Raw genomic sequence first — 26,368 nt, 5'->3', positions numbered from 1 at the left:
GTACAACAACAATCATTTTAAAAAAGGTTTAACAAATATTTAGACATTCTACTCCCACAGAAATGTGTGGTCTAGATGCTAAAAATCCAATCATTCTGATGGTTGTTTTGAAAGCTATCAGATCTAAATAAAAATAGTTCCTGGGGTCTCTCCTCAATGCTCCTGCACCAGTCTGCAGTCAGCCAGGATGGAGAACCTGCTCTCTGTGTATCTTCTGACTTTTGCACCAGCTCTGACAGGTTTTAGCAGTGATTGAAAAATTATGATATGCAATGGCCACCCTCTGCAAATACCTTTATTTACACTAGTAATATTTCTACATTTCAATCCCACAGTGAAATCCAGTAGACCTTCTTCCCAGACAGTCTTCAACATACCCCCTTCTAAAAGGGATTTTCACAAAACATTCATTTGGCCATATTTCAATTCAATCAAGAGGCTGTTTTGTTTTGGTTTTTTCCAACATGTAGGTGCTTCCATTAACTTGATTCTGGTTTATCTCACTTCATGGTTGATTTTTTCCTAGTTAACACTCACTGAACTGGTTTTGTAGCATGAACGGTAAACTCATGGGTGAGCTTGAATCTCTCCTATGCTAGACTAAAAAATTCCTCAGGTCATGAGATGTCTCTTCTGGCAGCAAAAATTCACACAAGCCAAGTTCCTCCTCAGTTCACTTTTTGGAATGAAGCTTCTCAAGTCATCACCTCTGCTAATCTCCTTATGCTTGCTGGCTGCCTAAGAACACTGCAGTTTCCTGGACCCCCCCTTCTAAACCATCATCCCAATACTTCAAAGAAGTGAAGTAATTTTAAGCGAAGACTCTGACCCTTGCCCTCCACTCCAACCCTGACTCAGAAGAGTCAAAGGACACAGGACAGCCAGAGAACAGCCTGGGAGCTGGCAGACACTGTCACTTCATACATACAGGGAGCTCAGTTGCAAGTCCTGTCCCTGCTGATAACAATCCCAACAGCAATCCCAAATGAATGCAGCAGGCAACTTGAAGTGTTTATTCCTCCCTCCAGAAGACTGGGACAAAGTCCCTATGTCTACTATGCAGTGTACTTTTGGGACGTGATGAAAACTCATCAGGGAGAAAAAGAAACAAAACAAATAAAAAAAAATCACATTATGAGAGAGGTCAGCAGGTTTTTTTGGCACAGCTTTATGACACTTAAAACTTTGCCTAACTTTCGTTATTTCAACGAACTAATTCCATGACAAGAACTTTTCTCAGAATAATGTTTTCAGTTTGATTTCTTTGTTTGTTTCCTTCAAGTTCCAGAAACAGTTCAGCTCTTCCCAAAAATGAGGCTACAAAAGTTATTTTGCAATTTAAAAAGTCTGGCAACATTATCTTCAGAAGACCATGGTTCTCTATGCCTTGCAGGAAGAAAATACAACTCAGCAAGCAGCTAGCTATGGTGTTAGAAATAAGCTGTGTCTGTAAAATTCTATCCATCTTAAACACATTCCGGAAAAATCTCAGTTTAGCATAAATGCAATACCTACTTTTTTTAGATGTTAACAGCTCCAGAATTAGAAAACTATTTGCAATGAGATCATGCTCTGCCTCAAGGCAGACCAGACTATATCTCCTCTCTGAGCTGGGGTCATACCGCAGGGCATAGTTTCCCATGTGATTAACTTTGCAACCTTAGTATATTAAAATATACTTTCACGCATGTGTATATATACACACATACATCTATAGCCAATAAATCAAAACTTGTTGATGCTGGGTAACCCAGAAGTCCCAGGTGTGAAATTCTGACACATTAAAAGTTGCATGAAAGTGATCCATCTGTTCTTGCTCCACAATTTATAAGTAACATCAGTGGAAAGTCATGAATGCAAACACAAAAATTGGGTAAAAGGTGGGTAAAAGGAAAATAAAATCATGGCAAAACACAGATGTAAGAATATCTCCTTGATCCACACAGTTCTGCTTATGGAAATTTGAAGTCACCTTTTAAAATCTTAAAGAGACATAAAAAGCTGGTTTCTGACAGGTTAGATTGCTACATTGAATAGAAATATGTATATTGCACAGTACTACTCTGGCTTCATTGGGCTGATAATCATCTTAGCTAGTTAGGTCAGAAACAGCTGCTTGACTTCATGTTGCCCCACCATATTTACCTGGCTGGGTTAGAACCTCACAAGTATTCTAAACCCCAAACCAGCACAATGACTGTGGATGCACCATAAGTAGCCATTGTGACAGCGATGCATACCAATACTTTTTTTTAAATGATCTTGCTGAAACCTGCACCTCTAACAGTCTCTGCTCTGTCTCACCCTGCCTACCTTTCTGCTTGTTTGGGCCCACAGGAGGGCTGGGGAGGGACATTTTACAAGGGCACGTAAATATAGGATGAGGGGATACTGTTCCAAACTGAAAGGGCAGGTTTAGATTAGATATTACTAGGAAGGAATTCTTTACTTTGAGGGTGGTGAGACACTGGCACAGGCTGCCCCGGGATGTTGTGGGTGCCCCATGTCTGGAAGTTTTCAAGGCCAGGATGGATGGAGCTGTGAGCCACCTTCCTGGGCTAGTGGGAGGTGTTTCTGCCTATGGCAGGGGGGTTGGAACTAGATGATCTTAAAGGTCCCTTCCAACCCCACCCATTCTGTTATTCTAACAAATTAAGTACCAAGTGTGTGAGTGAGAGAGAACTAAAACTCAGCGCATCTCTTTCTGAAGTACAAACCCAGGCTTCCTTTACCCTGTGACAGTGGGAAAACCCCTTGGCTCTTGAATAACTGCTTCTTGTTTTCACGCTTCTTCCAGCTAATCAAGTGACAATCAAAGCTGCTGTTCTGATTGTCTGCTGCAGCTTCTTTCCTTCACAGCAAACAGGGAAAGAGACAGTAGAATTCTAACCTTTGGTTTTTACAGTAACTCTCTGCTATGCAGCTGTTCAGGAAGGAGAGAGAATCAGTGACAAATAAGCTGAACAGAAAAGCACTCTCTTCCCACCAAATAATTTTCATTATCCTTACTGTTTTCCTATAAATAATACGGGAAGAAAAAATAAAAATTTATTGCCTACTGCTGAGATGAAGGAGCTCTACATTGATCTGGTATCACTGTGGATGTGTAACCCCACAGTTTGTTTACAAGCCAGGGAAATGTATCTCATTCACTACCTCAGCTGAGAGCTGCTTTCTCCACCCTACTTGTAAGCATGAAAGCAAGTGAAGTGTTATATCTGAATGCATTTGAAAGACCTGACAGAGAATTGTGTTCAGAACCAGGTACAACAAGGTTAGACCACAGCTGACAACACATTTTGCATTTGGTTCTCACATGCAGAACTGCTATTGGTTCACTTAAAGGGATACAGGGAAAAAAATTAAGCAGTCTGGGCATCTTCAAGTGAAACAAAGCTATTTTCTCCTATACTTTTCTGTGAAATAGAAATGCATATAGATCAAAATCTGCAGGTTTTTTTCCAAGAATGACCATAATTTTTTGAAGGTTGCCATAAAAAACCATAAAGATTGATGTGAGAAAGCAGCAGGAACACTGAGCAGGAAAACATACACTGGTAATACTTTCAAAATTACTATGTTCTTTTTATTGTATAGAATTAAACCATCCAGGTTGTGAATGCAATGTGACTCCATGACCCAGCACCAGCAGTCAGCCCTCTCACTGTACTGGATGAAGTAAAGCTGCATCTGTGCAAAATTTCCTGTAGCAATCAGCTTTCCCTTTGCATTTCCATTTCACTTTTACATTTTAAGAGTGGGACACTGTACTATATAAATAGTTACTTGAACTGTCTTGAGAGTGGAGGAAAAGTCCACAAATGCAAAGCCAGTTACAGATTTCAGCATCTTAACATTTTCACACCTACCTCCCAAAGCATCCTCTTTAGGACTTCACTAGCACCAATGTACATATAACTTCACTGCTTTACTACAGCAGAACAGAGTAACAAAAGGCCAAAAATCTGCAATGGAACAAAATCCCAACCTCTTTTACTCACCGTTTTTTTAAAACCCCCGGAAGTAAATGGCTGTCAGGGGGTCAAGGTACTTATCTCTGAAGTATCTTAAAAATACTAGTTTTATTCTCAGATGACTCTCAACATACAGACATCATGGACTCCAAGCTTCAAGCAAGCTTTTGGTGTATTACACAAAGGGGAAGAAAACTTTTAGAAACACTTCCCATGACTAAGACCTCCGAAGTCGCACATACCTAGCAGAAGGATAAACTGATGTCAAGGGAAGAGAGCCTAAATTCCAGGATCTACAGTGGATATACAGGCCTTTTAAATCAGAATGGGGAAAAAAAACCCCAAAAACAAACCCACCACCAACGAACCAAATGCTCTTCTGTGCAAAAATACCCCTCTTGTATATCTGTTTTGTGCAACAAAGTTTCTGACTTCACCATAATTATTTGAATTTAATCCTCATCACCACCCTCCAGAATTTTAGGTATGTGCATATTCCAGGGGAAAACTGCTGGACCAGCCTTTCCCCCCCCACACTGTGTTCGTAAGATGCTGTGAAACTAAAGATGTGAAGAGGTGACTGGTAGCTGCCACTTTTATTGAGGGGGGGAAACCCAACAAAACAGATTCAGGGGGTGCAGGAGCCTGAATGACAGCAAGTGATAAAAGGGAAACACTGACACAATCAAATGAGAAAAAGACTGATGAGTGGTTGCCTGGAATGGGTGTATTTAGGAAGAATGATATGTGTGGTACAATGTTACGACTTACACCAATACTCATCATTATTTCTGAAAAGTCACAGTCAGCAAGGAGCTGTTTTTAAAGCTGGAGAAAAGCAAGTAAATTATGAAACAGAATTAGACTGATCCTAATTAACCAAATACATCCCTAGTATGACTGCACTGGGATATCTAGCTAATTAAAAAATACAAAGAGGAATTGGGTGAATCTGGAATCATAATTTTTTTTATTGGTTGTGGCACCAAGGCTCTGTTTTTGGAAACACATCATCTACTATTAAGCAAGGCCTATATTTCAATAATTATAATAATTTAGTGAAAGACAAGAATATAGCAACATATTCTAACATGATATATGAAAAAAAAAAAAAAAAAAAAAAAAAAAAAAAAAAAAAAAAAAAGAGCATTTTCTCCATTAAACCAGACTGAGAAACTTAAAGAGTAGGTTCCTTCCTCAAGCATTACTGAAGAACAGCTAGAAAGAATCTGCACAAAATCTATTTTTTTTTCTACTCTTAAACACATTGAGCTTACAGCCTAAACAGATAAGGTTTTGAGTTTTAGGCTAAACCTCACTTTTTGAAAATTACCTTGTAAGAGCAGAAGTAGCCATGACAACTTGCACTCCAATAGCCAGAGGAACACCTCCACAGCGGATATTTCCCAGCTCCTTTGCTACTGCAATGTTATAGGAGAAGTCCAAGCCCATGCCACCATACTCTGCAAAAAACCAAACCAAAACAAATCCATGATACTGATGTTCTAGACTGGCACATGCAATAGAGAAAAAAGCAAAATACTGCTGCTGCAAGGACTTGCCAACTGCAATTCACTGCTTTTTTTCTGCCCTTTTTAATATTTATTTCCCCCCACAAGCCCCCTAAGTTTAAAGTTTTAAAGTTACACCTGCTCCAATTGCCAAATTACCTATGTGCCCATCAAGTCACCTCTGGATATCCTAAGCAGAGATGTAACTTTTACTGATAAGAGCAAGAAAAAGTGCTGTATTCAATAATTTATAGTCCAAAGGCAATATGCTAAGAAACAGAAGGTTACTGCTTGATGTCATTTGCTGAGTGAGCAGCTTTAATAACATTTTCCTCAGGTTTTTTTATTCTATACTCGTTTGAAGACCAGCTAAGAAAATTTCAAATAAATAGACACAATCCCCCACCCATCACACACACAATAAGGGGCAGACAATCTTCTTCCATTTTTCACTTTCTGACATCAAATTCTATTGTAGCTTGCCCCTTTGCTGACCTGCTTTGAAGTTTTCAAACACACCATTAATACAAACTCAAAGCACTACAGTGCAAATAACCACAAAGCTTTGTGTGTTATCACCTGTTTCCTGCACCCACAGAATCTATCTTTGTGCATCCTTTTTCTGCAGAAATAAAGGAAAACACAAAAGGAAATGGCTAAGTGTGAAGTTCAATTTTCAAATCCCTTTTCTCCTTAGGTCACCCTGAGTAGTCTGGATTGTCAGAATTAAAAAAAATTAAAAAATAGCTACTTGTCCAAACTTTCACCTAAAAATAAAAAATGTTTCTCAAAAATACACACAAAATTAAAATTCTTACTGTGAGCATAAGCAATAGAGTAAAAAAAATATAGGGTAATAGAGTAAATTAAATATGGGGTTATTTAACCTAATATATAATCCAATCCTCTTGCCTTTACAGAGGCCCCATCAATAAATAAATGCTCTGAGGAACAGTAAAGAATATATGCACACACAAGGTAAGGCTACTTAAAGATGTGTGATATGAGAGAAGTTTGCCTAATTTTATACAAATCTATAGAAGATTTATATTGGATAACTGCAGTTTTGGCACCACACAAATACTTTTCATTTGATTTTCCTTTTTTTAAAAAAGAAATAAATCAATAATTTTCTTGCTGAACTACAGTTATTACTCATTTTGTTGTTATTACTCACCTTGCTCTTATTTGAGATAAGTGGGGTGTTATAAAGGAAAATGCTGCAAAAGGCCAACTCTCAAAGTGATGACAGTGAAGGAATTGCCCACCACAAGGAAGAGACTAAACAGAATGATGCCTCAGGAGCAGAGAAGGTGGAGGGAGGAAGCTCTACCAGGCAAGGAGATGATGCATGCCCTGAAGATTTTATAATCTGGGTATAGATAACATAAGATACAACCACAGATGTAGACAGGCAGAAGCAAATTGTAAGAATATTAAGCAGACACCAGACAAGGTTTCATCTGTTCTGCTCCAGAAGCCAAGGTAAGAGGGTTTCACAGAAAAACATGTATGGTTTGATGGATGATTATAGGGGTTTGGCATTCTTTGGGCCCAAAGTTGATGGAAACAGATGCTTGGCAGTGCAGCCTGTGCAGAGCTTTATCCCAAAGAAGTTTGGGTAACTCAAACTGAGGCTCAAGACAGCTGTGTCCCATCTCTTTGGGGAGCCAGAGGTCTGCACCCAGACTTGCTGCCAGCAGTGTTACCCACAGCAGTTACAGGCAGTGCTGCCTCTGAGCTCCAATGCAATGTTCTGCTGTCCCCAACACATGGTGGCAGCCTCGTAGTGATGACAGTGAAAGTTTTATAGCATAAATGTCTAGTTCTTTTCTGGAATGACTCTTTCTGAAATAATTCTTAATTGTAATTAGGGAATTAGCTGCTGTTAGAAGGGAATTATTTGTCATTCCCATCAATAAACATCACTTTCTGGAAGTCTCTGTACAATGATGTCATGTTGATGGGCCCATCCAACTTTCATTCAGAAAAGCAAATAACATGACTAATATAATTTTTGGTGAAAAATCCATAATGAAAGGAAGTAAATGAAGTTCAGATTTGATTGCTGTTTTCTAAAAAAAGCATATATAAATATTCACTTGTAAAATACTTCTAGGATAATATTTTATTTAACTTGAAAATTAGATGAGTGACCTTTAGAGAATTGGCCACAATTTTGTTTTTAATTAACAAGAAATATTACAAGAACAAAGCAAAGCAAAACTAGGCAGAAAGTCTAATGCAAGAATGCTTTTATAATTCAAAAAAGGTACAGATAGGTAACTTGTGTATTCCAGTTGTTACTGTTTTGCTGACAATAGCACAAATTCCAGTTAAACAGAATAATCTGACAATTTATCCATTCCAGGCTTTTTAATAAAGAAATTAAATTACAAAATCCAAAGCAAGAACAGAAGAACATACAAATAAATAAAGGTTTTGCACTGCAGACCATGGAAGGACCCACAGTAGTAGAGGAAATGTGTGAGGAGGAAGGAGCAGCAGAGAGGAACTGCTATGGACTGACTGCAAATTCAATCCCCCTGAGCCACTCAGGGTGGAGACAGAGGAAGATGAGTTAGAAAAGAAGGACTGAAGTTGAGCCTGGGATGAAGGGGAAGAGGATGGAGTGACCATGTTGGGTTAATTTGCCCTGGTATTCATTACCAAAATCTTTTTCAATTGGCAACAAATTAAAATAATTTTCCCCAAGCTACATCTGCTTTGCCCATGCTGGTAACCAGTGAGCAGTCTCCCTGACTTTATCTCAACGGCCAAGCATTGCCATTGTATTTTCTCCTCTTTTCTGCTGAGGAGAGGAATGAGTAAGGCCCTAGATTTGTGTCTTGCTGCTGGCCAAGGTGAATCCATCACACCATGGTCAATATATTAAACTATTTTTATTTTTAAATGGCTCTGTGCTTTTCTACCAATCAACAATACCACATTATTTTAAGACTACCACACCTCCCCCTTGCCCCCTCCTCCCTCCCCCCCCCCAGACCAGAAGCACCTCAATTTATACAGACCAGCTGCTTTCTACATATTAAGTTTGTGACACCACCAGAGGAGTGGGAGTACAAAAGAAAACAGTAATTTTTTTAAAATGTAGTTTAAAAAAGATGCAGATGTACATTCTATTAAATCAGATGATTTAGGATATCAAGGCTTTTATATACAAATATAGCAGAAAGCAAAGATAATGCCCAAAATACAAAGCCACGAGCAAGACCATATGCTCTTCAACTGCAACATGTCAAAACAGAAACACTGCTCAAAAGATCAGTTGGGAAATCAAAGGCAAAAAATGTTTATGAAAAAGGATTTAAGGGGAAAGCAGAAGCCAAGCTCTTTCATACAACCATTTAATTTTCATGAAGACCAACATGTCTCCTGCTACTTGTTGAGCTTTAGGCTCCCTGCTGAAACTTTATTCTGTTCAATGGTGAGACAGGGTTTAAGTCTCCAGTCTAAATTTTGTAGAAGTTTATTCTGTTTGGAATTTAATTCTGAACCCACCACGTAGCTGTCAGTGGGAATGACAACATCCATGGTGAAAAGAACACACAGGGGAGTTGAATCAAGGAGAAACTGAGGGTTTTCAGAGTGTTTTAAGAATGTGAGTGATCCTGGAAAAAAGAATGGTGAAAACACAATACAGCTGTACTGGTGACTCAATCTTAAGTGCTTATATACTCTGCCTTGTTTCTTTTACAGAGCTGCCAAAGTTCACATAAAGTGTATCTACACAAAAGGAAATCACGTAATATTTTTTCTACTATTGACAACTAACTCTGCAAGAAAAAAAAAATTGTGCTTTTATTTCCAGTGACTAGAAAGAAATAAAGCATCAGTCAACTCCCATTTTTAAGACAGGTCTGAGACACTCCTTCATTTGACACCCAGATGACAGAGCTAATTGCCAGTTTTCATCAGAGCTTACAAATTTAAATCAACAAAAACAAACCTTAAGTGTTCAAACCTTACTCACCTGTCACAAGTATATTTGAAGAATTTTAGCACCAGAGAACTACAAAGAGCCTTCAAGTTACATCACTGCAAATGTCACCAGGATAGGATATTACAGCAATCCTACCGTATTTCCTTTCCTAGTCTTTTCATAAGAGGAATTTAAAGAATTACCAGATAATTATTCTCTGTATTGTGTAATTTCTTACAAACACATTCTGAAAAGTCTAGGCTGGTCAAGCTCAGAATAAACCTTCTGCCTTCTTCGTTACTTGCATCTTGTTGGATGCAGTAGAAAAACCTCTCATTTAATTTAACAGAAATGCTGTTCATCCACTTCAGCCTCACTGAGATGTACACATTTTTGTAGTATTTTACCTGGATAAGTCCACAAAAAAATTTAAAAAATTTTAAAAATCCCCTTTACCAGATGCAAAGTTTCCTTTAGCAGGTTATCCTAGCTAGGTGGATCAAATTCCCTCAGTTTGTCCCAAAACAGGACTAAGTCTAGTGCTTTATATTTGTGTTTGGTTGATCTTAGAAAGATCTGCTTAGAAGGCAGTTCATCTCACCCAAATACTTGCTAGTTCATCCAAAATATCCAAGGCAGATAAGGACCTCTTCTGCTAACCAAAGTTTTAATCAGTAATGTTCTTGGGACACAGTATTATTATTATTATAGATATTTGCTCTTTCTTTTTCAAACACAGACAGTTAGCAGCATAAATACAATCCCTGAGCAGTTTAGAGTGCAAATTGTGTTCCTGCAATATTCACTGCTACAGAGGTTGTTACAATTGCTGCTTCAGAAAAAAAATTTACTGAGATAAGTAAGGTGGTGGGATCTGTCTAGTACTGGCTTAGATTAAGACAGCTATACTAGAAAATGCAGGAGAAACTCCCCTCCAAGTGTAAAGATTGAGGAAAAAAAAATCCCTATAAAAAGTACACAAAATGGCAAGTAGGAATTTGGTGGTGCCTGCCACTGAGCAAATAAATGCACCACACAGACCTGGCCTTAGCTTGGGGCAGTGTGGGCATGTTTAAAGCTGTGTAGGACCCTGATTTAGTAAGCAATATGACACTGGATAACAACAGCTGCTGGTTATCCTCTGAATTCCAAAAACCTCCCTCACAAATTTCTAAGTTTTCATTATTTTTCTAAACAGTTATACAGTATCACCAAGAGCCTTCTGAGTCAGCAATCACAACTGCATAAATCTTCAAACTCAGAAGGATATCAGACCTTTTTCAAAAAAAAAAAACCACATAAAAAACACCCAAAATTACATATAAAGTTACAAGGCAGGAAAAGCTAAGCTGCACAGTACAGTAAAACAAAATGTCCTCATGGCAACACAAGTGCGAAAAGACACAGTAGACAAAAATCAACCAAACAGAAAAGCAGAAAAAGAAAAAAAAAAAATCTAAGATTGCAGAGTCTCAAGCACCAGTTACTGTGTCAGCTCTAACTCAGAGAAAAAGTTCATGCAATCACTGGTCACAGATTCCTCAATCATCATCAGCCAGCTTTTAAACTGCCATTACTCTACCTCCAGCTCTTAACCAACATCAATTCCACAGAAGCCTATTTAAACCATTCAACAAACTCTTTTTCTTTAAGGTTAAAAAGTACAGATCTCAATTATTTTATGTTTGAAAATGTCAGTCAAACTAAATGCCACAGAATGAAGAAAACAAACAAACAAACAAAAAAAACTACATGGAAAGATGAAGTCAAGTAGTGTGTAGGCTGAATATCACACTTCCTGAGCTTCTGTAGCCAAACCATGCTACTTCTCCCTGAAGTGATTTTTATCCTGTACTTGGCAGTGGTGAGGCTGCACCTTGAATCCTGTGTAGAGTTTTGGGCCCCTCAACTATGAGTAGGTCATTGAGGTGCTGGAGCAAGTCCAGAGATGGGCAATGAAGCTGTTGAAAGGTCTGCAGAACAAGACTTATGAGGAGCACCTCAAAGAACTGGGGTTGTTCAGTCTGGAGAAAAGGAGGATTAAGGAAGACCTTATCCCTCTTTACAACTACCTGATAGGAGGTTGTAGCAAGGAAGGGCTTGGTCTCCCAAGTAACAAGCCAGAGAACAAGAGGAAATGGTCTCAAGTTGCACCAGAGGAGGTTTAGATTGGATATTAGATGAAACTTCTTCACTGAAAGGGTTATTAAACACTGGAATAGGCTACTCCAGGAGGCTGTTAAATCACCATCCCTGGAGGTGTTTAAAAGATGTGTAGATGTGATATTTGGGAACATGGTTTAACACTGGACTCAGCAGAATTAGGTTAATGATAGGACCCTCTGATCTTAATAGTCAGTTCCAACCAGAAAATCCTGTGATTCTTATGAGGTTTTCATTGGGCAAGTTCATAAAAAAAAACATAGATTGATTTTGAAGAATATCACCTCTGCAATCTCCCTGCTGCTCAAGATCAATCAGCAATGACTGTCAGCCTCCCTATATACAGTGAGCATACACCCTCCTGCAACCTGTTGCATGCTCCCCTGGCTTCAACTTTGCTTGTGGATGCTCAACTTAATTCTCTGAGTCGGGCTTATCCAGCAGGGAACACTGCTTCTCTCCAGCCTGAAGGCTGCCACCCTTCTGATGAAGAGACCAACACTGCATCACCATCCTCCAACACAGTGCATGCCCAGTTCTGTTTTACTGACACCACTGGGAAACAGCCCTCAGAGGCACCAAAATCTGCCTTCAGCCTCCATGAGGCATCTGTCATCCCCCTGTAATATGTGCTCTTCCTCATAAGAAAACAACTTCCCAGCTGCTCAGCTAGCTGCTTTTAAGCCTGTTCATTCATTTTGAACAAGGGATAAGTCAATTAATCTCACACCTGCAGAAGAATGGAACAGGTACATAATCTTCATGTGCTGCTGGTACTCCTAAAGAGAACTCTTCCTCTCATGTGAACTATCTCAAATGAGCTCAAAAAGCTCATATTATGAATCATGGGAAATATTCCTCCGACAGTGCTTGAGGTATGAACACAAAAACAGATATTATAAGGAATCTATAGAAATGTACAGACATTCAACATCCCATAGGTGAACAGGGAAGCAAAGTGGGGCTAGACTTACTGATAGGTAACAGAGAGAGCAAACTCAAAGCACATTCTCCAGTTTAAGTACAACAGAGAGAAATGAGGACTAACAGGACTGAATACAAATATAAACACTTGTAAGGATTTTTTTTAAACCTGGATGAAAAGAGGTCAAGATCTCAAATCAGAAGTTGTGCCTGGTTTTGTAGGAAACCGTGCAAGGAAAAAGCAGACTAATTACCTGCATTTTTAAAGGCATCAGGATACAGAGTCAGTATTCAAAAGATTCAGAGCTCATTATGGCTCTTCTGAATTCCACATAAATACAGAAAACAACTGAAAAGCAATACTGGGATTAAACAGATTTATTGCATTTGCTACTTATTCAAATTTCTGCACTAAGATTTAATACAAAGGCTGACTGCCAGCTGAAAGCTGTGCTTAACTTTATTTCCTACAATATCTTTCATTCCATTCCAAGCTGATAAATAGCTTGTTGTAAATCCAGATTTGTCTGACATGGAAAACTTCAGTCACTTAGCTCAAGATGTCACACCCAAATGCATAAATTTTACTAGATCTCCAGTTCCAAAAGGCTGAAATCTCCAAGTGGAGTTACAAACTAAGAATTAAAATTCCACACACAGGGGGAGAAATTTGGCAACTGATGGTTTTGAATACTTTTCAGAAAAAAAAATAATTCAGAATGTGTACAGTGAATAATTAAAGGAGCTTTGGATGTGCTCTGAAGCTAGCTTGGGTAGCTCAGTAGCACAGAACTCTGAACAGAAACACACCACAGGAGGCTTCCACTGGAATTTCTGATCAGGCTTACAGGACCAAATTATTTTCCAGCCACTGAGCTCTTAAGTCCTTGAGAAGCTGGGTCAGATACTGAAAAAAACCAAACCATGCCATCCTAGAACACTCGCCACATTACAAATCAACAGATTCTTAGCACACAGTGAACAAATTTAAAAAGAGACATCTATCAACTAATGCCTCAGCTAGAAGCACACCCTTCTGTCATTAGGTAATTTCCTTGGTTTTAAGTATTATCAGGCAAAATTCTCCTCAGCTGGCAATGTCCCCATCCGCAGGCTGCAGCAGCCACCAGCACGGGCAGGACTGGGACTGCCAGTGCCACAGCTCCTCATCCCCAGCAACTTCCAAGCTCTCACCCCATGGGACAGCCCTGGAACAGCCACTGGAACATCTCCAGATGTTTCTCTTCCCAAGTGCAACAGAGTGAAGGATAACATCACCTCTGGTTTCTGACTCTTGATGAAATCTGACTGGGTTTGAGAATTCTTTTGAGTTAGCAAAAAGAACACAATAAAACATCATCCCTACTGCTGAGCAATAGAGTATGGTTAGTTGTTTAAGACAAAACCCAAAATTTCTGTTTTCCAGGAAGGGTCACGGGTTTGATCTCAGACTGGACAAAAAAGTCAAATAAAAATGCAACAATCTGAATATTTTCATGACATGAAATTGCATTATTTTGGCAGTCATGGGGTTTTCTTGGTTTTGCTTTTGTATGGCTGGGTTGTTTGGTTTTTTCTCCCCAAAAGACATACAAAGGAAATTTCACAATAAAAAAATCTTCAGGAATTAAAATGGAAGACTTTTCACAGTTAAGTAATGCATTTCTCCTAACTTTAACAATATAGACATTTCAGTAAAACTGAAATGTTCCCATGCTTTCTCTGTTCTTGAGAATGGAGAAAAACATTTCACTGATGACTTTTACTTGCTTTAAAGAGCATAGTCTAAGTATTAGAGTCTACTCTAGGACTGAAAATACTTGGTTTAGTTCTCATTTATACCTCTAATTTTGTCCTTAAGCTTTGTCAGACTTACCATATCGTAAAACAGGTTCTCTCTCTCTGTAAAGAAGCCAACAAAACTGGAATCTAATCTGAACTGCAATCTCCAATGTAAAATGATGCTGTATAGCTATTTTTATGTACTCTGAAGCTGGAAGTTACACCTTATATAAGATACTGACCACAAGTGAAAGGATTTTCATTATAGCACAAAGCAAATTCCCCATCCAAGACTGTTTTCTACTTAAAATGTATTATTTCTATTAGAATTTCACCATCCCCTGTGCTAAGCACAAAATTATAATTTATCAGGTTATTCTTATCTTTTTACTGATTTAATTCTGAAATCACTAATAAATCAGCACACAATTTATGAAAAAATGTTCTTCCAAAGAGGATTCACAGCACCCAACTACAGAGCAGATAAAATTATAATTTACTACTAAAACCACATCAAACTGCCTAACACATAACTATTGGACTGATACAATGCGGTCTGTACCATATAGAGAATAACTTAGGACAAAAGGGAACAATGATCTGATTAAAGGTACCCCCAGATGAGTTAAGAAAAAAAACTAAAACAAAAAAATCCATTCCACCTTCCAGACTGGCTCCCAGTTTTACCTGAACTGTGATATTGACCCTGGGCATTTATGCATGCAGTAGCATAACTACCCTTTTACTATACAGTTTTACTGTAATTTTTTGCAACCAAAACAGAAAATATATTTAGCCATAGGAAATTGCAGTCTACACTAAAAATGCATTTGCACTACTGACTGTATAAATGCAGCTCAAGTCAGACCTCTTCCAATAGTGAATCCCACCTCTATTATTTAGGGACCATGCAGGGACCCAAATTGGTACATTTATGCATTAAGCTATCACACAAATTCCAAAAATGTCAGAGGCTGGCTCTTCATCTCAGTCATTTACTTCTTTGTCAGTAGCTATGCAACAAATTATATCCTTGATCCTTATTCTTACAATATCATACTAGAGTTAGATAGCAATAAATGTATAGTACAGGAAAAGAAGGCTTTGAGTACCTGGCAACACAGTAAATTTGCAAAGGAATCAAATTTTCTCATTTATGCTGAGTTATTCTGAAAGGGAAGGTATACTAAATCAACATGTATGTTGCATAGATTCATATTTATGGGATTCCTGGGAAACTGAGATTTAAATATTCACATTTGAAAACAAAAGCAGCAAAACAAGTTCATATATTCGAGCACATAAATCCTCTTCCCAGAAATTAGGAACTTATTCCAAGAGAGGGTTGAAAAATAATCTTACAAGTACTGCCAAATATCTGGGGTTTTATCTTCATAGCTCAATAATCAAGCCAACAACACACACCTCTTTCAACTCAGAAAAATACCAGCGAGGCTGAAGTCGTCTCCACCTTCTGGCAAGAGAAGTTCCAGAGAAACATCCTACTCCCCCCCCAGTTCTCCCACACACCTAAAAGTAGATGGAAAATGGGGAGGATGGTGATGGAAAGTAAAGAAGGAAAAAGAACTTGCTAAAACTACAGATTATTACTGGTTTGTTTTGTTGTATGTTTGGGTTTTTTTGGGGGGGCGTCGTTTGGTTTGTTGTTTTTTTTTTTTTTTAAGATGATCTTGTATTGTACACATTCCATTAGATCCATCTACTTGCAAACAATTTTAAAAACAAGACAGGCTTTGAAACATCCATCAGATACCAGGGGCTCATTGTAACATTGTCTGTATGGTTTCTAAATGAGTGACTGAAACATGAAATAAAAAAGAATATCTTGTCAACTTATTGGTATGTAGGTATAAGAATCTCCAGAAACAGAACACACAGTGACAAAATTATGTTAAGATGTTAATGCTTTCTGATATGTGTTTTGAGAGTTGCATTCCTTTCCTTCTCACAGGAGGCACTATTTCGGGAACACATCCAATAGCCACAAGACACATTTGCTTGATTTTCATGTGTCTCCATCCAGCTATAACATGACAGACTTCGGTAGCCATGAGACCCTGCTGAGTAGACAGGGCTGTGAGAAGGGGAAATGAGGAGGATTGTGCTACCATAGGCACTTTTCACCGTGGTTTGGCAGTTTACTCTCTAGTTAATGTCCTGAGGATGCTGATGCACCCTTCGTTTTCCCATGGTCTCCTGGACACTCTCTCACTTCTGAGATAAATATTTGCCACCAACTTCTTGTTACCCTTAAGCCACATCTCCAAAGAGAGGGCTGATAAGCTTTCTACCAGTTCAGAGAAACTGAAGAAGTGTGTGGCTGAACTTTTCTGCTTATTTACAGGAGGTGGCTGGACACATAGGGATCATCCCTCTGAACCACATGAGAAGCCAATTGCTGCTGAACTGTTGGAGTTCCACCAGTGCTGTGGATTTTCCACATTGCTCAGTAGCAGGAGCAGACCTGCAGATATCTGCCCTGGAATGGCTCTGGCTTAAGGATGCATTCCCAGTACTAAGCTTGTACCTCACATCCATGGAAAAACGTAGCACAATCAGCACCTCTGCACACCTTCTGGTGTCTGGTGGAGACACCAATCCCACACCAACTCTAGACTGTTCATAAACTGCTCAAGAGCCAGATCAGTTGTTCAAGTTTGTGAAGCAGCTTTTTCATCAGCTTTGACATGTTCAAAGTCCAGAGCTAGATGCAGAAGAATCAAAGTGATCCATAAGCAGCCTCAGATTTTAATCAGTGATCCATTCTGAAGCTTCTGCAATGTCTCTCACAAAACTATAATAAATATACTAAAACTCATAAGCCTCAAAATATTGAGCATACTGAATACCCTTTCAATGCTGCATAATTTTGATGCTTTCTCTCCTTCTTTTAAGGACTCCAGCTATTTGCTAACTCATTATGCCTAATGAAAAGCTAGTTTATAACATCTCTCAGCATTAGGTAGTCCCTAGTTGAGCAATCTGGCAATTCTAAATCAACAACAAGCAAAGCAGCACTGACTGTGCCTCCTTACTTCCAACTACGTCATTATACTGAACCATGAAGAATGAGAAAATGAGAGTTGAGGAAAGAACAAAAACACTGCTCTTTGACTTCTGAATGGCTTCAAAATTAGTAAAAGATTTAAGACCATGCTATACTTCACTGAAACAATGAAAAGTGTCACGAATTATTCCTCACATATAAAGCTGAAATTCTGTTTCCATTAAGGAGAAAAAAAGAAAAGAAAAAAGTTTTTCAAGACCACAGCATCACTTCAAAAGACATTAAACAAAGCAAACACAATTAAAGCTTTTGGAATACCCTGGCAAGATGAATGGTCATTGCTGATCTGGTTGTTTAGTTGATTACAAACAGAAAAAAATGGAAAAAAAGCAAACTGAATTCATAGAGATTTCACAGTTGGATCAGGAGACTTCTCTGTTTAGCCTGCCAGCAATGGAGAATGTGCAACAAGGTTATATAAAAACTAATCATACTGGAATTTCATTATCCCTAATGTTTCCCTGTTGACTTGCCTTTTTTTTTTTTTTTTTTTTCTTTATTTGACCTCTAGCTAAGTTTCTTAGCTGTGGACAACAACAACCACACTACTGAGCTCTGCCAAGCATTAAGCAAAAAGCCCTCACTTCCCCACTGCCTTGTTGCTCTGACTATTTCTTGATGCTCAGGTTTCACTTTGGATGTACAGGGTACTACTACCTGCTATCAGGTCTTTTCTGCTGAGAAAACCTCAAAGAAAGAGGGGCCAAACACCACTTATCCTTCATTTACCCACTGATCTACCTTCTTTTTCTCATCTCCTTGCATAAGCACAGAAGTATTCACATGCCTTCAAAGTCTGTGGCACTAAAGCTGTGGTATTACACAATGGATTTCCTTTTCAAATACCTTACCTACTTCATAAAAATGCAAAAAAATTCTTTCTCCTGAATATTGACAGCAGGAATGACAAAACTGGTAAAAGATATGGAAGAGAGAGACATGGAAGGAAAAAGTAATTTAGAAAAGGATGTGTTACCTGCACTTTCATATAGTGTTGTTTATGGTTGCTATGGCAATATGGAGGCTGGACAATACCTAAGAGAGCTATAACAAACAAGTCTTTTAATAACACAAATTAGGCTGTTTTGCAACAATCTTGAAGAAGCCAAAGGGGGGAAAAAAAGTTGAAACTGAGGAGAGTATAATTAACTAAAGAACACAATAGAGGAGTAATTTCAGGGAAGTGCATGGGGAAGGAAGGCAGACAAATGGGGAGAGTGATGCCCCCCATCATACAAAACAAAGGAGAAGGAAGTTTAAAAATAAAAGCATTTTATTTTTAAACCTAATTCAAAGAAACAAGGGTAAAGGAAACATGAATCCTCACAACCAACTTGGTATGGGCTGTGACTGGAGATTCCTCTTGGTAAAAGCAAACAGTAAGAGAAAGCTGTTTGAGAGGAAGGGAGAGACCCTGGAGAAACCCAGCCCAGCTCCACAGCTCCCATTACTCAGAAGTCACTCCTCAAACACCACCAGGGCATTATGCAAGCTGGAGGCCTCCAAAGTAAAGCAGCCCTCAAGGAGGAGAGGTGAAGCTGCCAGTGCCCACTGCCCAAAGTGATGACATGGGCACCACTGAGATCTTCTTGCTAACTTAAATCCAGAATTTAAAACAATAAAAAATCTTTTCTGAATTTCCAATTTGGCAGCCAGGCACCTAGTTGAGTGCTTTAACAGATTAAGATTTATCAACATCTCAGAAGCTTGTCTGGTAGAAGAGTGGCCTCCATGGAAATGGGGAGACACAGGATTAACTTGACCACAGGGTGTGGGCCCTGGAGACATTGCCACCCCTAACACAGATTTGGGACTTTTACCAGGTGGAACCATCATTTTCTTCATCTCGCTATGAAGGCTGTTTTGAAGATAACAGATTGCCCCTAAGGAAGCATGAAGCACTGCCCCTCTTCTCCAAGCAGAAGTCAGCAGGAGGACAATTTTTGAGTCGTGAAGCAGTAGTAACCAGCACACAGTCCTAATGTTGGCATCTCTGCAGCTGTTTCAGCCTCAGCATAACTTCCCTCTGCCTGTTTCCCTAATCCTCAGCCACAGAATCACAACTGCCTGAATGCAACAGAAAGTGTTAGGAAATACCTTGTTTAAATTATACTGCAGTAGACTTCAGTTGTTACTCTATTCCTGCAACACATAGTGGGTCCCTACTTTTAATTCTTAGAGTGCCTTCTTTTTTTTTTTTTTTTATGAACCTGCAATATTTAAATCAGATTTCAGAGAATTATTGTGGCAAGAAGGTATGCTTCCACTTAAAGCCTCCTATTTTCCAATGCTACAAACAACACTACACACTTTAGTGAGCATCACTAACCACAACAGAAGGATGGTCTGAATAATGCATAAAAAAAACCTCCTGTCCCATATTCATTTTCTCACTGAAGTTTCAGATTTCACTGTTTAATGTCCTGTTTGGGTCTTCTGGATTACAGAATAGCAAAGACATGAACCACAACATTATTGGTGGGTTTTTTTCATGAAATATACTTGGAAAGGTTTTACCTTGCATATACTGTCTGACTTCAATGTGATTTAACAAGCTGCCTAGTGGGAGTAATGAGAAAACTAGACTGATGTTTTTCTTGTTTATCTTCTTTTGTTTACAGCTGAGATTTTCTCATTAGTTTCAAAATAAACCATTTCACATTTCTCACTGTTTTCAGTGATACCATGAGCCAGGCTTGTTTTACACAGAAACAGAGCAAAACTTGTTTTTAAAAAATAATAATTAAAAACCCACAACTTAAATTCACTATTGACAATTTCTACCTGAAGTTATGTATGTGATTGAAATGATCACAGCCAATTATTTGCAGTCAGAAATGGATGGGTTTTCTGCTTTTTTGCAGGAATAGTTGCAAAACTCTCAGAAAAAAAGCTTTGCTAATATTTTCCCATCATAGTTACTACTGTACTGGTTTTAGTCAGGCAGATGGTTGGTTCATGCTGGCATTCAAACAAAATGATAGACAGAAAAGTGTGATCCCCATGTCACGGTGTGAGCAGACCTCACAGCAGCAGAGCAGTTTCTCAGCCAGCAGCCCCTCTGCTCTGCCATCCATACCTTTTCCTGCCTGGCAGAGCTCAGGTGTGTTCAGGGAAGAACAGCTCACCAGGCAGGATTTGCAGAGAACACTGCAACAGAGCTTCCCAGGCTCCCGAATCCACTGCTAACCAGGCACATCTGAACACTGAGCAAGATACAAGGCAGTGGGCTAAAGCCACAGGCAAGAACCAAGCTATGACCACTTCACATCTTTTCTGCATTAACAGAGACCCAGGTGCATGCTCTTCATGACAATCTGAGATTGCTTAAAAAATGCTTACAATGAAACTGTAAGTTATTATGAAGCATAAGCAATCTTCCTCTCTTTAGTAAAAGTGGCAAACACTCAGGTTTCAGTAGAGCACATTTATTGCAAATTTACAGTAAAGTCCATTGAAAATGCAAAACCTTGTAATGCTTCACTGAAATTTCACCTGCTAATTACCAAATGAGAGTCTCCAACTAGCAGCATGCCTGCTAACCAAAGAAAAGGCACAATGACCTCTCTGAAATAAGGCTTCCCCCGCAAACCACCCATACTTGTAAAGGCAATAAGGAAAGGGACTCAGAAAAAAAGGATGTTCCTCAAACAGTGCTATTATTTCACTCTTTAAAATCCACGGCAAAATAAAAATTGTATATTAATACTTTTTTTAAGGGATGGAAAATACCTGTATGTCTGGATGACACTGTCATGTGGTCCAGTTTTAGGCAGTCCTGCAAGGGGCAGGGAGTTGGACTCTCTGATCCAACTTATGACATTCTGTGAGGTGTTTTAACATGCATACACTCATGTATACAAAGTGCATGGATGTACGTGTGCCAGCAATGTGTCTTGCCACTATTGCTCATGTTACAAAATGACTGAAGACCACTATTTAGGGCATTCTTGGCTCTTCTTGTAGGGCACATTCCAAGTACAGCGTCAAAGCTGTTATGCCACTCACCTCTTCCCTCTCTCTGTACCCCTTTTTGTCATCTTCAGAAAGTTGGGGAGAGTTCCCTAAGCCTACTCAGCCACACTTGAGCTTCAGTCTTGACCTGGAACCATACCCAGTGTCTTCACAAAGACTGATTTACTACATCTGCAAATCTGGGTAACTAATAGTCAGCCCATTAGTACAAATAGTTTCATATTAAATCTTTCTAAAAGTCATTGCTAATTACAGCAACTAAGCCATGTTAACTAAATATTGAAGCACTAAGTAGAAATAAGCATCAGAAGAGGTTCTTCTGTGCTCTAATCCCATTGCACAAAGGATTTAAGAGCATTTACTAGAATGCATTATTGGATCTGTGAGCTTCTGCTGTGTAAAATATGTAAAAGGCATGAATATGTACAGCAAAACTACAGAAAATGGCTCTATAAAGATTTTCTCAGAAAAAGAAATGAAGGAAACTTTTTCTAAAATGTAAAAAAAAAAAATTTAATTGCTGTGCAACTAATGAAAAAAAAAATCTGACAATAGTACCATACCATATCAAAGCTACACAAACCCATTCTATTACCAGTGTGCACAATACTCTGTAAAAAAAAGCACTTCTGAAAAAATACTACAATATTTCTTCTCACAATAACCTGTTTCACGTCCTTTCATCCAGGGCTCCTTCAAGTCAGCAAGGATGCTGCCTCTAATGTCACTGCAAGAAGGACTCACCACCTGTGTCATCTTCCCCTTATTCTGCATTACACCCCTGTAATCATTCTGGGAGAGGAGAGACCTGCTGCAGTCAAACACCTGGGGCAGACCAGACACAGTCCAAGGCAGCTTGGTGGCTTCATTAGAAACCAACAGTGAAAGATGTCCTAAGGCAGTAAACAAAGAAGAAGCATATTTATCACAACACTCCCTTTTTCTCATTATAAGCTCCAGTTTCAAAAAACTAAAATACATGCCCGACTCTCACTGATGTTTCATAGGAAAAAGACATTAACAGTCAGGCCTTTGTGAAAATTTATCTGGCACAGGGGTTACTTAAACAAAGGTGATATTCAGCCCTAAACAGATAAAAAGGCCCAGGTAAGCAACAAGGATCCTATATTCCATTACTGGACAGTGTCAGATAGCAGCCTAAGCATTTAAAACATTGCTGCAAGAACAAGATACAACACTGACATAGGCTCTTCACAGAGTGTGGTCTTTAAAATGAACTTAACTGTAATTGCTTGGGTTTGTGTTCTCTGCAGAGCACATTGTAACACACATCTCACACTAAAATTAACAAAGCAGTGCTTTGATTCTGCTTTTTACTGCCCATCTTCACTAACACGATGAGCTCAAAGCCTATGTTGGACATGGATATTTTCATGTGGCCCTGCATTTTAGAATGACTTCATATGGTTGAACTGTTTTTCACCCTAAATGACACTCTGATTGGCTGCAGTTTATTACTTATGATTAAAATAGCAGCTGAGTATTAGAAATGCTTTTGTGGTATCCTTCAGATACTCCAGGGTCAGCTGAAATAAAAACACCCCCTGCAAAGTATTTCACAGCCCAATGCCCGAGCAGCAAGAACATTTTTAAAGATGGGCTAAAATATCCCCCATATTTCTCTAATTAACCGTTCCCACAACAAAACCAGCTGGACTGGAGAAACATCACAGAAAAACACAGGGAGTGAGAGGGGAAGTTGAGGGGGTATGGAAGGAGATGCTAGAGGTGACCACTTCTCCTCACGGCTCATCCAAGTCTTTCAAGTCCTGGACTACACTAATTGACCTAAGATTTTCAAAACATCCTGACCAAGAATTTCCTGTTTCCCATGTTCATCACAGCTCCCTTCCCTCCTAAAATTAGGGTTCTGTGTCTGGCTGTGCTCCAGCCTGACTTTGCAACCTTGGCATTTCAGCTGGCTTGGGCCAGTGACAAGCTGGGTGTGGGCATCTACCAACTGCCCAGCATCGTGGGGCCATGGGCAGTGGTGGCCACCAGACACAAGCACAAATAATTATGACCATATGAGATTTCCTGTTATACTTTCATAATCATGTAATATTTTTTTCCCAATTTCCCTGGCATAAATACAGATAGAAAAGAAACATTTAAGAGCTTGTGCAGCTCCAAAGGCAGGGAGGGATAATTGCAAAACATGAGCCTTACCTCACCAGCATTTGTTTTACTGCACATTTTGCAACTCTGGCCACAAAAAAAATGGTGCCTGCTATCTAAATTAAGTTTTGGTTTATCTTTGTATTACTGTATTAATTTGCTTTTTAAATAATATATCAACTAAATGGCAACTTTTAAAATGTTTACATTTACATGTCCATGACACTGATTGCTTCATAGCTAGTGGATATTTGGGACTGTGGACAGAATTAGGGTATTGTTCCATTTCACTTCTTCTCACCAAGCTATGCTTTGAATAAAAATCACTGATTTCAACTTAGCCCTTATTCATTATTATTCAGCAGAACTTGTATTTTAGTTCTTCTCCCCAAAAAGACCCCTGTTAATATGCTTCAATAACTAACTGCCTTTAAGGATATTCACTTGCCAGAAATAAAAGTGCAGAGATTTATGGTTATTTCTGAGAGTTTTCAGATTAAACTTAATATTAAATTAAAAGCTACTTTACTTTATGATGTCAAAAAGAATGTTTTGTATAATAATATCTGCCTTCTGATGGTAATTCTGTATAATTAATGCCACCTTTTCATGTAACCTATTGTGTTCTGAAGTTTATTCTGTACTCCTACATGGAAAATGAGATCATTCAGCATATGGAAGCATTTACTGAATACATCTCACTACTATTGAACCATTAAAATACTGAAAGGAAGAGAAAATTATTTTAACATATCAACTGATTTTTCCCCTTAAGCACTATCAGCATTTCCATTCAAAAGACATCAGATGGGGTGATGGTAGCTAATGTTAAGGATCACCACCCTTCACAAGTGCTGCTCCATCAGGACACCAGAAATATTTGCCAGCAGTTTTCCCCATCTTTCATTATTGATGATCTCATTACAACATTCACTGCAGTGTCAGGGAAGGGTTCAGGTTCACCCCCCAAAATTATCAACCATGTCCACATACTCTCTATTCAGTTTCTCCTAATTAAATCCATCAGTGGAGGATGATCCACACCAAGGGACCAACTCAAATCTACCCAAATCCAGGCAGAACATTTTAAAGCCATGCAGGACAGCTACATCCACAGTATTGGGAACAAGCCTCAGCCAGCTTTGAAGTAGGACCAAAGGCCTGATACTGTCTATGGATTCCCTGTCATGCAGGCACAAGGTACAACATAGCATGTCCCACCCTCTTTGCCCTTTGCTCCATGCTTTCCATTGCAGAAACCCCACTATGCTGTAAATCTAGATAATGGTCACTGCAATAGTAAAAATCTCCAATGTTTAGTAATCTCACATTCTTAGTTTTTGAACCTTATATTGCTTTAGAGTTGTTTGCTTTGAACCTGTGACCGATTTGTTCAAGCTTTATAGCAAGATCAGAGTCGGAAGATTTTGGAATTCTCTGCATTTGCATGTCTTATGTTTCAGACACACAAAACACCTCTCTCTCCTAACAATGAAGAAACTCAATTCTCAGTAGCAAGAAATAGCAAGAAATAGTAGCAAGAAATAAATGCAAAACCGGAAAAATATGAAATAGGCATCGTCAAAATAGTCACAAAGCAAGTTCACTGAAGGGAACAGAACATTTCCTGTTGAAATGATTCCTACTTAAAGAACTTTCTGCCTGGTATTTGTTTCCTCTTGTATTTTCTTCTCTCCACCTCCTCCTTGGGGACTTGATGACATTCAGCTACATCTTGGGCAGAGACATAGGACAGAATTCCCAACATTGCCTTTGAAAGAGAAGGATTAAGCACAGGAAAATGCTTTTACTTTTGAGAGAATCTGGTTCACCTGGACACCCCTGTAGCATGGTGATTTGGAGACCAGAAGAGATCTGTCCAAAGGTAGCAAATGCATCTTTTACAGGTCAGCCAGCCCAGAGGTTTTATAATCACAAACCAGGACACACAGTTCACACAACTTTTCCCCACAGAGGCACATAGAGAGAGCAATACAGTCCACAAAGTGCTGAGACATGGTCAGCTCAAATCCCCCACGGAGTGCAAAGATGCCAGCATCTTTTCCTCATTTGAAAACTGCTATAAGCATCAGCTGCCATACCTATTTTCTTTAGCAATGCAGGACCTGACACATGCAGAATATGAATTATTCTGTTACTGTAAGATGGACAGCATACAGGTGGTATGGAGAAGAAAACCAAGGGAGGCTTTCAACAGCTTAAAAAAAAAAAAGATTACATTTTACACAGTTCCTTTTTGTTTTTCCAAACAACCCTGAGCAGTGTCACTGTCCAACTAGCAAGGCTGTCATCCCTTCAAAGTGCCAAAGGGTCTGGCTAAAAGCAAAAAGAAAAAGCTGTCTCTGTGTGATTTTTTTTTTTTTTTTTTTTTTTTTTTTTAATCACGTGCCAACTATGACACCAGCCTTGTGCACAGGAAGCATCTGGACACACTGGAAAGAATTTCCTGACTTGCTGCAAGTGACAAACTCAGCTAACAGCTTCTTTCCATCTGTTACAGAAGAGCAAATTACTCCCATGCTGCTTCCCTTAGAAGAAAAAGGGGAGAAACTCTCATGCTACCTAAAACTAACAAAGCTCAAAAGGATAGTAAAATGGATTCAGATTGGTTTTGTTTTGTTTTGTAAACGTGGTTTTATGATGCCAAGATTTATCCTGAGCTGCTCAGCTGTGAGAATAGAGACTTGGAAAGCAAATCCCTATTAGAATGTTGAAGGAGTAAGATACTCTATTTCTCTTCCAAAACAGAACACTTGAAAAAGTTACAAAGCAAGAACAAACAAGACACAGAATTTTACTATCTCAGGAAAAAGATAAGCAATTTAATCTTTATAAGCTTTATCCACAT

General features: G+C 38.9%; 1 protein-coding gene across 2 annotated transcripts in view; it reads right to left on the bottom strand.

The window, feature by feature from the left end:
• Positions 1 to 26,368, bottom strand: part of LOC139792230 (probable acyl-CoA dehydrogenase 6) — a 70,005-nt gene that overhangs the window by 20,819 nt on the left and 22,818 nt on the right. For both annotated transcript variants that reach the window (XM_071735246.1, XM_071735247.1), the window contains one exon: positions 5,308 to 5,437. In XM_071735246.1, coding sequence (XP_071591347.1) covers positions 5,308 to 5,437 — 130 coding nt within the window. The remainder of the gene's footprint in view (positions 1 to 5,307; positions 5,438 to 26,368) is intronic.

The sequence above is a fragment of the Heliangelus exortis genome, chromosome 2, assembly GCF_036169615.1.
Source record: "Heliangelus exortis chromosome 2, bHelExo1.hap1, whole genome shotgun sequence".
Lineage (NCBI taxonomy): Eukaryota > Metazoa > Chordata > Aves > Apodiformes > Trochilidae > Heliangelus > Heliangelus exortis.
Note: the sequence above shows the minus strand (reverse complement) of the source record. Positions and strands in the feature narration are given on the sequence as shown.